This window comes from Maylandia zebra, linkage group LG13 (genome assembly GCF_041146795.1).
Source record: "Maylandia zebra isolate NMK-2024a linkage group LG13, Mzebra_GT3a, whole genome shotgun sequence".
NCBI classification, from domain to species: domain Eukaryota; kingdom Metazoa; phylum Chordata; class Actinopteri; order Cichliformes; family Cichlidae; genus Maylandia; species Maylandia zebra.
Window position 1 is genome coordinate 21777951 of NC_135179.1, and position 12889 is coordinate 21790839.

Consider the following 12889-nt stretch of genomic DNA (forward strand, 5'->3'; position numbering starts at 1 on the left):
CCTCAACAGTCCCCCAAGGACTTCCCAGTAGTTTTACATGCTTGTAAGGATTTAACACTGCTTCACCACATATTGGCAACCTTATTATCTGCATGTTGGTTTCGGAACCACTCAGCTGTTAGTTTTGTCGACCTTTGGTACCATGATTTGAGTGTTTGTTAGCTTAAAAGCACTTCTTTTCCCCCCTCTTTTTTTTTTAACAGTACCGGTAAATAAGCTCTTAGTGGGAGAAAGTGGGTGTCAGATCATATGAATAGACTGAGGGGGAATTAGATGCTTAAGGGCCCGATGAGTTCCAGCACTGACATGGTTTAAAAGCACTTAATTATAATAAGCTGGAACGTTCAGCGAGTGTTAGGTGGCTTGGGGGAAACGGAGACGGTGACAACAGTCCAGCGCGAGATACACGGAATCGAAGATTACTCTGTGACTGGGCCAACATCAGATATGCATTAGTGAAACAAGAAGAGCTTTTTCAGTGGTAGCCGCCAGACTTCATGAAAAAGAAATGCAGCCCGCCTCGCAAATACATCACACATAATGTCTTTCCCTTTGTAGAAGTCATCAAGCTTCATAACGCTTTTTCCATTAGGAGAACAAAAAATGCTTACAGTGTTATATCATTAAGTTTTACAAATGCGAGTTATGCTTTATGAAAACAATAAATCCCGCCATAGATCTCGATGTCCCAACCTCGTTGGTTAATCACATTATTGTTAATTAATGATGCAATTCTTTTTAGCTAATGGTTGACAGTGTGTATTGACTCAAACGAGGGGATGAAATTGGAAAACGGGACTTGAGAGCAGACTGATGCGCTTTAATCGCTGCACTATGAAGCAGAGCTAGGAGAAAGTAAACAACAGGATCTATAAAGAAAATGCAAAATGTATCGATGGTTTTATAACCTCGTGAACTGGTTTACAAGAAAATATCGGAATTACAGTCAGAATGATTTATTATCTATTGTTCAGGCTAAGGCTGTTTAACTCCCTGCCCCTATGAATATTAACATACTCTGCCTCGCTCGCACTCTCTCCCGGCTTCTCCTTCTCTTTCACACTTCCACATGTAAATGCTTCGCACACTAACAGAGCTCCTCGTCTAATTTTTCACTAAGATAGCAGTTTTTATGCTAATCTGACAGCTGCATTTATTTGCGGGCTTTCTCGCTGCCGTTGATTTCCCAATCACATGCCCTATTTGTTCACAATTGTGCACACGTAACCAAGTTTGTTCACAACCTTACTGTGTTTGCGTCCTGGAAAAAAAGGGGAAAAAAATGGATTATAACACTGTCTTACTCTCAAAACATGAGGATGACAGTAAACGTAAACAGAATCCCACAGAATTAGCTGAGATTGACTCATTTCGAAGCATCAGTTTGACTAGGTCACCGGCTTAACGCTGCACAGCACTTTCTCACTGAATAGCTAAGTAATTAGAAGCACTCTTCCATCTATTAGGTCATGTTTGAACCCTTTTATGCAGCCGCTAAAGACAACAAGGTAATGCAGCACGACAGGAAATGGCTGGTTTGGAGGTCACAAGAAGGGCATAATTGGACCAGCCAGTCAATAATGCTGCTATCTCCATCTGCCTTTGAGGCTGCTAATGAAGCATGAGAGATGGGGAGGTGCCCATTTGGCATGCTGGCTACCTGTGAACTGGGGACACGGCCGCACATTCTCTTGCATTCACTCGTATCTCTTCCCTCTAGAGGTGAAACGGGCAGTAGCGGTAAAACTGAGTGACTGTGCAGGATTGTGAGGAAATCAGAACCAGTACCTGCCTCCCTCGTTTTTGCTGAACGTTCTCCTACTCATGAATTGACACGAGTGTACTTCAGACGGGGCTGAGAGCCGTTCAAGAGTGATATGTTGCTCATTGCTTTGCAGAATCATCGCTCTGCACAATAAAACACTCCAGACTGACGGTGCTCTGTACACACGGCATTGATGCCGGCTTTACTGTGTTAATAATGTTTGCATGTTGACAGTCAGTGAGTCACGCCTGATAGACGGATGAAAGAAGAAACACACTATTAACATTTTTAATTCTGGTCTTATCTCTTTCAGCGGGAACAACATACATATTTGGACGAGACGGTGGACTGATCACATACACGTGGCCACCAAATGACCGTCCTAGCACGAGGGCAGACCGACTAGCCATTGGCTTCAGCACACATCTGAAGGATGCTGTCCTGGTGAGGGTGGATAGCTCCTCTGGTCTTGGAGACTTCTTGAAGCTCCACATTGTAAGTCAACAATATGTTATTTCTTTGTTTTCAGAGCAAAAGTACACATTTACAGCATTTTCACATTAATGATCACTAAGACGTCAGCACGGTGGCACGGTGGTTAGCACTGTTGCCGCACAGCAAGAAGGTCCTGAGTTCAATTCCAACATCAGGCCGGGGTCTTTCTGTGTGGAGTTTGCATGTTCTCCCCGTGTCTGCGTGGGTTCCCTCCCGGTACTCCGGCTTCCTCCCACCGTCCAAAGACATGCAACTTGTGGGGATAGGTTAATTGGATAACCCAAATTGTCACTAGGTGTGAATGTGCAAATGAATGTGAGTGCGAATGGTTGTTTGTCCCTGTGTGTTAGCCTTGCGACAGACTGGCGACCTGTCCAGGGTGTACCCCGCCTCTCGCCCTATGACAGCTGGGATAGGCTCCAGCACCCCCCGCGACCCTGAAAAGGATAAGCGGAAGTGAATGAAAAAAAAAAAAGGATGATCACTAAGACATCAATCCATCTATCGATCCATGTTTTCTTCAGCTGGAAGTATCCCAGCTGTCACAGGGCGAAACCTAGCTTACTAAAACCTACTTTTTTTTAATTGGCTTCTTACTGAAGTGGGATCCTACATGAACACGATGACGGGCTTTTGACTGCAATCTTGTAACTGTTTCCTGGGGCCTAAATGGGGATTGGGGATTAATTGCGTTGAAGTTAAGAACCTATAAAGAAGTGTGTAGTTGTGTACAGCTAACAGTAGGTTAATGTGTGTGATAAAAAGGAGCCCACGTTTGCTCACCTCGCCTCTGAGTGTGACAGCTGCAGAAACAGAGGCAAATTAAGGGTCAGTTCTATACAGTGCATAGCTGACCTGGACATAATTCTGCTGGCTAGCACATGACCTTCCTATCACAAGCACCCACTTACTGACAGTAATGCTGATGCTGGCCAGGAGCATACAGGAACATTGCTCACACGTACACACATGTGAAAGCTACACACCAACAACCCAAAAAAAACATGAAATTGGTCTTGAAGTTTGTCTCAACCCCAGCTGCCCACACACTGAGATTCACACTTACAGTAAGCAAACTGTGACATAAGCAGGCCTATCCCGAGGACATAGTGAAGCAATGATGTTGTTTTTTAGAGAGGCCCCCCCGTAGTTGCTGTGCTTGGACATGGGTTATTTTCTGTTTTGTCTGGTTTTTGTTTTGTTTGTTGTTACATTTTTCTCCCCAAGCTTTGGGGACAAATGGTTTTTAGCCCCTAGTCCAGAAGAAGCTGTCCAGTTTAAAATGATGTAAGGTGTTTAATGCAGACCGTTCATCATTAAATGCCATATAGGGACAGAAACAAGATGTTCAGAAGGACATATATTAAAATATGGTTAAGGCATAGATGTGCTCACTTGGATGTGCAAATGCTCTCCCACAGTCCTCACGTCTTCTGCTGCTTTCTGAGCACCTTTTCTCATGCAGCAGAGACATACTGTATCAGACTGGGTAAAACAGGAGAAATCTCCACTATAATTTAAACGATGAAAATATCTTTGGACCCCTAAGACATAGAAATCTACCCACTAACTTGCACATCATTTTTGCTAACTTATTTGTGTTTTTTCTGTCAAAATGTTTTACAGTTTAAATACAATGAGTGGTACTGCTATTTAGTACGGTGGAACACACCAAGAACACACCACCAAATAGAAAAATGCTGCAAAAGCATACAAAACACAACAGAATATGTGTAAACCACAAAGGAAGTGGGAAAAAAACACAAGGAAAGTGTTTTTGGAAAGAAAATAATGTGAAGAAACAGCTGTGAAAGTGACAGAAACTAAAACATGTGAAGGATCGTGCTGAAAAACGAACAAAAAGAAACGGAGGATTCATCCGTGTTGTGAGGGGAAAAAAAGATGTGTGGTGGTGTGGGTTTTAATCATACAATCCATGTGTGTGAAGGTTCTCAGTCATCCAGGTTATCGTAGTGTAAGGAGCTGCGAAACTGTGAACGACCATCTTTGAACAGAGGGCGGGGCTTACGACACCAACTGTCTGCCATCTATAATCCATTTTTAACATCCCTTCCCAGACGCCTTGACGGCCACTCACATTCTGGGCCATTTGATCTCAGTAAATCACATGATAAGGTGGGGCTAGGCTTCACAATGGGTTCACCTGAAACCTTGGCTGATTGTGACCCACACCTGTTTTCAACCCTTGGCTTGTGTGATTAGGTAGAGGATCAATAGGGGGTCCACAACCCTCTTGGGGACACTCCCACAGGGCCTAAAATCTGGGACTCTCCCCCATTTTCTCTTAGAACTAAAGAAGCTTCTCGGATGAGAGGTGAAACGTCTTCAAGTAACCTAAAGACGTCCAGATGCTTTTCTTTCCAAGCGCCTTAGACTACATATGATCATATATTACTGTATAATTCATACAAAGTGTATGTTAGCTTGTGACTTGTGACACGTTACTGTTTGACCTCTCAGAGCCACCGTAACTTGGGACCTTTAGGCTACAGGTTAAAATAATATAACACTTTGCACTCACTAGAAATCTCCAGCATGTTATAAGCCCTTAATACACGTATGCGCCAAGCTGTGCATTACAACATTCCTCTTCCTGGCACTGGAGGAAATGCACAAAGGTGCATTTTCTGCCGAAAGACAAAGGTCACATCTTGTGGAAACACAAGACGACAGCGTCAGCGTGTATGCCAGGTTTCAGATTCGCTGTGAACGAGTGATGAATGCTAGAGGTTATAGGCTTGAGCCTCACCGACAAGCGAGGTGACAGAGGGGAGTCTCACATTGTATAACAAGACAGGAAGATCATGCAGCTTACAAAAAGATGCATGCACATCCTCCTCGTGGAAGAGTGTACCAATCCAATGACATTTTACAGGGAGAAATTGTTTATAACGCATGTTCATACAGCAGGGGCAGTGGCTTGTGAGAATCCCCTCTCCTCTCGCATCAGCAGTCACTCTGAAAGCTCATTTGTTTATTTCTGCACATTTCATTAGAAGATGAGCGTGAGAGAAAAATAGCTTTAAAGAGAGGAAGGAGGCATAAAAGCAGTAAATAACTTGTAGCGTTTACAGGTTTTTATAATTTAAACTGCAACGTGACCATAGGGTTTTGTCAAATGTTGATTACGAATAAAAAAAAAAACTACATGTTTTAACATGTCAGTTTAAACTTAAAATTAGCCAATAAATCTGCCTCTGAAAGACTTGTTGAATAGCATTGTGATATAGGTCTATTTCCTTAGTTCTGAAACGCAGCCAAATGAAAGAATAGCAGAAAATTAAATCACGACATATTGAAAAAAGATACATCTTATGAAACAAACCATCTAGACGCTTCTGTCATCTCCTTATTAATTACAGAGGAAAGGACGTGTTTTACAGTGCTCCGTTAAACACAATGAACTGTGCAAAATTGCCACTTTGATGCTTTTCTTCACAAGAATAGCAGCACTCAGCGTGTCACCTACAAAACCCTTAACTAGTTGAACTGCACCCTTAGTGGATCAGGCTGTAAAATGAAACAATATTGCAATATATTGGCCATTCCCAACAGTATCCCTCTCGCTCCTTTCAGTTACCTCAGCTCTGAGCAGAAATGTCTTCGGAGGAGTGTATCTTCAGCTGTATGAGATGGGATTAGACCAGATTTCAGTATTTACCCCCCTCCTGCTCCATCCTCTACATCCCCCACCCTTCCTAATCTCCTGCTCCCATTTCATGATGACAGGAAACCCAGCGGGGCTTGAAGGACGCCATCTCAGCTCACGCTCGCAAGAGGGAATTTTCTGAGTAAAATGTGGAGACTATGATTTAAATGCACCTCAAAGGAGGTGTGATCCTTCCCCCGCCTCGCCTTTTCCAATGCAGATAAAGACAATGACTGTGAAGTCAGCGAACCATCAAATGTACGACAATCACTTTCCTCGGGCTTATTACTGCAGCGCACGTGGAAGAGGGACTAGATTCATAATAATGTTCTTGCCGTCTCACCAATTACGATGATACTCCACAATCCCTTTCACGTTTTCTAAGGTGAAGTGTATTCATGAGACTACAAGAACAAGTATCCCACATGGATGTAAGTCTTCTCTGTACATGATAGTGTGGCTTGGAAAAGAAGCCACGTATATAATTAATTGCGCTGTAGCTGAAAGTCAAATCCACACAATGACATTATGCAAAACAGGGAGTTACGGATGTAATGATCCTTGGTGGGTCTATTCAACGGTGTAATCCACACAGAAGAGGAATTGGAACAAAGTTTATAAGATATGGGTATGGAATACTTTTCTCTGTTAAACAGTTTACTGTGCAATGGCTGTGAAATTTCAGCACAGAATACTAAAGCGGGTGCGCATTTTACTTTTACGCTGTCAAGGAAGTGTCATTTATTTTTCTGCACAAACAAGGGGTGTTGGTGTCTGTTAATGGAAATCCATCTGTACATTTTTAGGAAACCATTTACTCTGAAGCTTTGCAGTAGCGTTTTTTTTTTTTTGTTGTTGTCAATGAGCAGCGGTGACACCGACTATCAGAGGCTCTCCTCGGTCTCAGGCAGGGCCCCGAGGGGCCCACTCAGCTTGTTTTGTGCTGGCACTCAATCTCAGTGTAGGGGTTGGGGACTATTCCAAGTGCTTTCTTCTTTTCCTACTTCTAATTGCATGCATCGCTTTTAAAAAAAAAAAAAAACAGGCAATGAAGGCACGCTGGCTAAGACGGCAACACTGTGAAGTTAATATATTCCACGGAGCAGAGAGGATGGTGGAGAAATAATGACTTCTCTAGTGGAGCATTGCTCCCTTCGGTCCTCCTTTAGCTGACTACCAGAAAGGGGGTTCTTCCTCTAATGGAAGACACCTTTAATTGCAGTTTCAACTCCTGCTCTCTACCCTATTAATCATGTAAAATGGCTTGAGAAGAGAGACTACCTTGCACACTGTCTGAGCATCTCAGCTTCGAGTGGGAAAACGTCAACTTTGATATGTTCTTTTGGAGTTCACATTACTTATAAAGTTCTGATTATTCACAATCGTGTGCTTCATTAGATGAACACTGCACTTTCACATTCGGTGCTATGAGATTGTTACCTGGGAGAGGTGCTGCAGGTCTCAGGAGAGAGCCTGTGTCACGCTATTCCCCATGCTCCTATTAAAACACATGTCCAGGGAAGGGATCTTATTCTCATCCACAGTTGTGTTAAGGTCTCACACCCAGTAATTACCTCGCTATGCGCAGACATAGAACACAGCCGCATGCAATACCCCCAGGATTTCTGTGTATACAGCCTTCCTGCATTGCTTCCCCAGTCAGTGCATATCAATAATTAGCAACTGAGCAAATGATAGTTGGACCAACTGGAAATGGAGAAGAAATGAACACGCTCGTGTCAACTTGTGTGCAGGCGTGTGCGATTCCATGTCCAGCTAAAGGTTTTAAAATCATTTTCATATGTTGGATGCTTTTAGTGTTTGAACAGCCTTTACTTTAACTGTTGTTGCCATGGCAACTATTCCAATATAGTCTGCTGGACTTAGCTCCGTGGTGAAAATGTTCATTTTAAGCTGATTTAAAGTTAAATAGATTACATGATTTCAAATGTAAAACTGCAGTATACCATTTCTGTTATTTAAAATGCACAAATGCAAACATGATTCTTTGTAACTTTACATGAAATCAAGACATAATAGATGTTGCCACTAAGATTCCCCCCGTTGCTCTCCAATTCGAAGCCTCGGTGCTTCTTATTCACTAACACTAGGAAACAAGATGCATCCTCGGCTGTGAATCACACAACAGTAGATTTTCGCTCACTGGAGCACAGAGTTATTGGATGTGATGTACTATTTTACATTTTTTATTTTTAAAAATAATTTCTTTTGAAATGCTCCTCAAGGCGTCAACATCACAGATGCGGTTGACAGGTCCTCCTCAAATTGGAGGAGGTGAAGTCTGGCAGACAGCTGCCTGCTACACACACCTGTGTCTGCATGCAGCTGCCAGTCAACACCGCAAACTTTAAGCCTTAAGAAAGTTTGGATGAGTTAAGAAGTAAAACAAAAAGAAAAAAGAAAAACAAGCTATGGAGACCATTTTTGATGGTTTTCCTTTTTTCCTCCCTTTTAAAGTAAAAGCAGAATGAATGAGCCTTTGAGGTCCAGATTTTACTCCCATGTCACATATAACGTCATAATTGACTTATTTTCGAATGATGCCTCAAGTGGTTACTGAAGGAACTGCATTTTCCCCGAATAAAATCTGTAAAATTACAAAAAACGTCATCCAAATATAGATGCGTTTCCCATGACATTATTCATCATTTAAATGTCATGCTCCAACAAGCAGAGGGTAGGAGAAAACACATTCATCACAAGCGATTTTGCTTCCCACGGTTTGTGCTGACACGAGTCACTCTTAATTCTACAGTTACCCCGCCTCCCTGGGACAACATCTTAAGACAGCCTTAGCTGCCAACCTGCTCCACATTAATCAGAATCAGCAAAAACCAACAGAGTGTGTAATTTGAGGATCATCAGCGCAATGCGACAGATGGCAAAAGGCCAAAGTTTTCTTTTCAGCCTGCTTGACCACCTTTTTGTTTCAAGATACATTCCATTTTATGTTGTGGAGGTTTCCCTTCATTCCCACTACTCCTATTTAAGGGATCTTGTAATAAAAGCCTGACTAGCAAGAATCACAGAATCAGCCCTCACAGCCTAACTCCTCTCCTTGCTTTCCCTTTGTGTGACCAAGTGTCAGTGAAACCAGAACTGCCATTTGCTTGTCAGTATGTTTGGCAGGTTGCAGCGCAGTCTGTGGCGAAGCTAGGCTAATGGCACTGTAATAGTGAATTAACTGCTGACCGTAATGAGGAGATAGCACTGAAAGGAATGAAATGAATCATTTACTGCTGATTCACTCTCCCCAACATGAATGGGGAGGAGACGGCAGTAAGAAAGTGCAATGCCTAATAACCCAGGCGCTGCATATATTTAGCATGCAGATTTTGAGCCTTAATTGTTAAAGTGGCGATGAGCAGTGTTATTAGTATGGTAATACGCTGGTAAATATGGCATTGATTTTATGTTGGCTGTGACCGATTGTAGCAAAAGGATGTAGGCGAGAGCGAATGGCCCCCTATCTCTTTTAGTCATAGACGGGACATCCACTCTGCTCGGATGATGTACCTGACCTCAAAGAATCAAATCTCATCATCTCCATATTGAGAAGAGACAGCGCTAGAATTGCCATTACTCATCTTTCAATTCCAATCATTTCTCAATTTGTTCAAGCTCTTTGCCACTACAAAGCCAAGTGGTCCATGAAGAGGAATGAATGTGTGTGTGTGTGTGTGTGTGTGTGTGTGTGTGTGTGTGTGTGTGTGTGTGTGAGAGAGACAGAGAGCGAGCGAGGGGAAGATCTGTGTGTATGTGTATTTGAGAGGGCAGGACAATAATGTGTCTTCACTTTTATTAGTGTAACAAATCACAGCGAGCACAGCTTGTCATCCTCAAAGCTGTACATCAATATGTTCTAGGCTTGCCTCATACAGAACAATATTGCCATGGCTAACATGGGGTAAATTTGATTTCATCGTCAATGTTACACTGTTAGGCATGTTCGCTTTTTGGGGAGTTACAAGGTTAGAAGTATCAACATTGTGTTTGTTTTTATCTGTGTGAAACATTTTTTGATTGGCTCAGCTATTCTCCAAAGTTCTCGCTGAGCACATTTGTGCAGAGCGCTCAGGCTGCTTAGCCTCAAACGTTGCTCAGATTTTAAGATTCTTGCTTAGTTTAAAAAGAATTTAAAAAGAAACTAAAAGGCAGACCTCAGTATGCTAAAGCATGAGGTTTTGTGTGTGTGTTTTGTTTCTTTTTTTGGAGTGCCACAGCATGGAGTCACCATAGTTGTTGACTTCTGACACAGCTGCCCCGAGCCTCGGGGTGAGATAAAAATAGCCTTCTCTTTCTTGCTCCATTACAGTGAGCTGTAGCTCAGCGTCCCCAAACTATCACATGTAGAGCTTATTTTTATAGGAAGTACATTGTTATTCTTTGAATGTTGATTGCCTCGTTACAACAAGTAAATCATCGAATATAATCTGAACAGTAACAGATGATGAAGCATAAATAGGGATAGTGTGAATAAATCTAAATAACTGTAGCACTGCATTAGTGTCTTCTAGTTTTTCCCCCCCCCTTTTTGACAAGCAGTGTAAAACTCTCTGAGGAATGACTGAACATGGAGTGAGAATAGCTGTTTTCTGTTGTCATTACACTTAGTAGTGGCTGTATGATTTCATTGTTATAAAGTCAAGGGAAATGTATTTCTAGAAGCATATGCAAGCATGTTTGTATGCGCTTTTAGAGATGTTGCCACACTTGCGCTGCACGCCCTTTAAGTCCACTTATGTTAACCGAGGTTGAAGCACAAGTAAGGCAATTTGGACCGGGCCAAGTCTAAAATTACTTATACAATTACTTACACATATCCCTGGCAAAGACAAATCTTCTCTGCTAATTATTCTGTAATTGTTGTCGGTGCCCTGTTGTTGATGGCTTCCATGGTGCTTTGTGTGGGGCTGCATGGAATATTTAACAGATAGCTCGCCTTGTTCCGGTCAACTTAATTACCTTTTTTTTTTCACTGCGGCACTGTTCTTCTCGCCAGCCTGTTGTGCTTTCACACACACAAATATAATACACATATAAGCATGCTGTTTTTAATTATGTGCTGCTGTGGAAACATTTTGCAGCATGGCACTGTAGGCAGAGCGGCGTGTGCTATTAGTGGTTTAGCTCAGATAACTGTAGCCTTGAATTATTGTATTCCCCTTTCCATTTCATATATATATCATTTTGTTTGAATATCTTGTATGTGCCAGGAACACGAAAATTATCCTCCTTTGTTACAGTTTGCTTTCACCAGCAAGCCGCACAGGCTCATAAAACATTTAGAGTGACTGAGCAGCAGGAAGCTATAGATTGAAACAGATCTTTTGGACATATGGAAATCAGCATAAATGAAACCAAACTTGACTGGGGTTAGTGTGGTGGGGGAACCGTATCCGCTCTTAAAATGTCTCAGACTTCTGAGGGAGCAACCACATAGTCAGCAGAAACACTCATCTTCCTCTTGTCCCCTGTTTTCATTTATGAATAATGGATTTAGTGGCCCTTCCTATATCCTCTATTGCTGCCGGTCAATATTACTAAAGAATAACCTGGAAACACAGCTATTGTAATTTCAGGTGTATATGCCGAGGAGCACTTGACATTCAAGTTAAATATTGCAAGACGGATGTGTATTTTCTTCATTGGTATTGCTTTTGGGGCAGACTGTCTGGCCACTGCCTTCTATTGTCTTCCAGCTATAAGAGTGTAATGTTGCAGACAGGAATTCTAAGTGAGCCTCTGGTCATAGATAGTTTATACCACAGCCTCATCAAAGGAAAATTTGTATGTGTGCGCGTGTCTGTATGCGCGCGCGTGTGAATGAATATCATTCTCGGCTGCCTCCCCGCTATAATAAGAGCTGCTGTGCAGTGAGGGCTGCTGGTGCGAGAGCAAACAATCCATGACGTGTCAGCAGCCTACATGTGCAGCGCACCTCATACAGGGAGATCAAACAGACAGGCACATGTTGTTTCTTTGTCCTCTTCCATCCCTCAGGTAAGCGCACGAGGTTGAGCAGGGCACCCCTGGATTTGTGGCCTCATTCTGCCCAGTTTATCAGCCATGCAGCGTGCCTTACCTCGGGAGAAAAGACAGACACTGCGCAGAGAGAAGGCTGGGATTTGTTTATGTTGCAGTAAATGTTGCACTATCGAAGAGGTGCTAAACTTTATGGCCTGTTTTGCGGGTCTTCTAAGTAGTTGGTATGAGTGATGATTTGGTTTGCTTTTTCCCAGAAGGGCGAAGCAAACACCTTGACAACAGTAATTAAAAGTGTATGTGAGGCCTAAATCATTTTCTTCTCTCCTTCTCCTCCCTTCACTTGGCCTAATAAATCAGTTATGCTTGAAGTGTCTCCCTCTCCTTAACTCTTTATTTCACTTGCGCATTTTGTGAAATAGCCCTGTGTCTGACAAGGAGGGGTTATAAAAGATGTAGAAAATTGTTGTGGGAATTCTATGTCTCTGCTGGATCCAGACTGCGCTTAACACTTGAAGTCAAAGCTTTAATGTGGCTTCAGCACAGAAGCATTACAACATCTGATCAGGTATAAAGCTAAAGCATTTAAAGTGTATACACTATAGCTGAGAGTTACTATGAATTATGTGTTTTGTAATTGATCTTCTAATTGTGGTATGAGATCCATCTATCCAGTCATTTTCCTTTGTTATCCTATTCAGAGTTGTTAGAGGTTTGGATCTGGGAGAAAAAAACAAAAAGCAGGCGCTGTCAGCCCTCTTTAGAATACAAACATAACATGTTTATCACGAGGCCAGTTGAGGAGAAAAAGTGAGCTGGAGATGTCACCCAAGTGATGCCTCAGAGTACAAAGCGTAAAAAAAAAGTCACCCAAATCAATGCCATATCCATCTATGCCCACTCTTTAACCCATGTAGTCATTTCTGTGGCAATTAAAGGCCAGAATGCTGTTG

General features: G+C 42.4%; 1 protein-coding gene across 34 annotated transcripts in view; it reads left to right on the forward strand.

Annotated features, from left to right (window-relative positions):
- LOC101465380 (neurexin-1a) overlaps positions 1-12889 on the forward strand; it is a 266869-nt gene that overhangs the window by 180346 nt on the left and 73634 nt on the right. For all 34 annotated transcript variants that reach the window (XM_076891760.1, XM_076891759.1, XM_076891762.1 and 31 more), the window contains one exon: positions 2079-2260. In XM_076891760.1, the coding sequence (XP_076747875.1) occupies positions 2079-2260 (182 nt within the window). The remainder of the gene's footprint in view (positions 1-2078; positions 2261-12889) is intronic.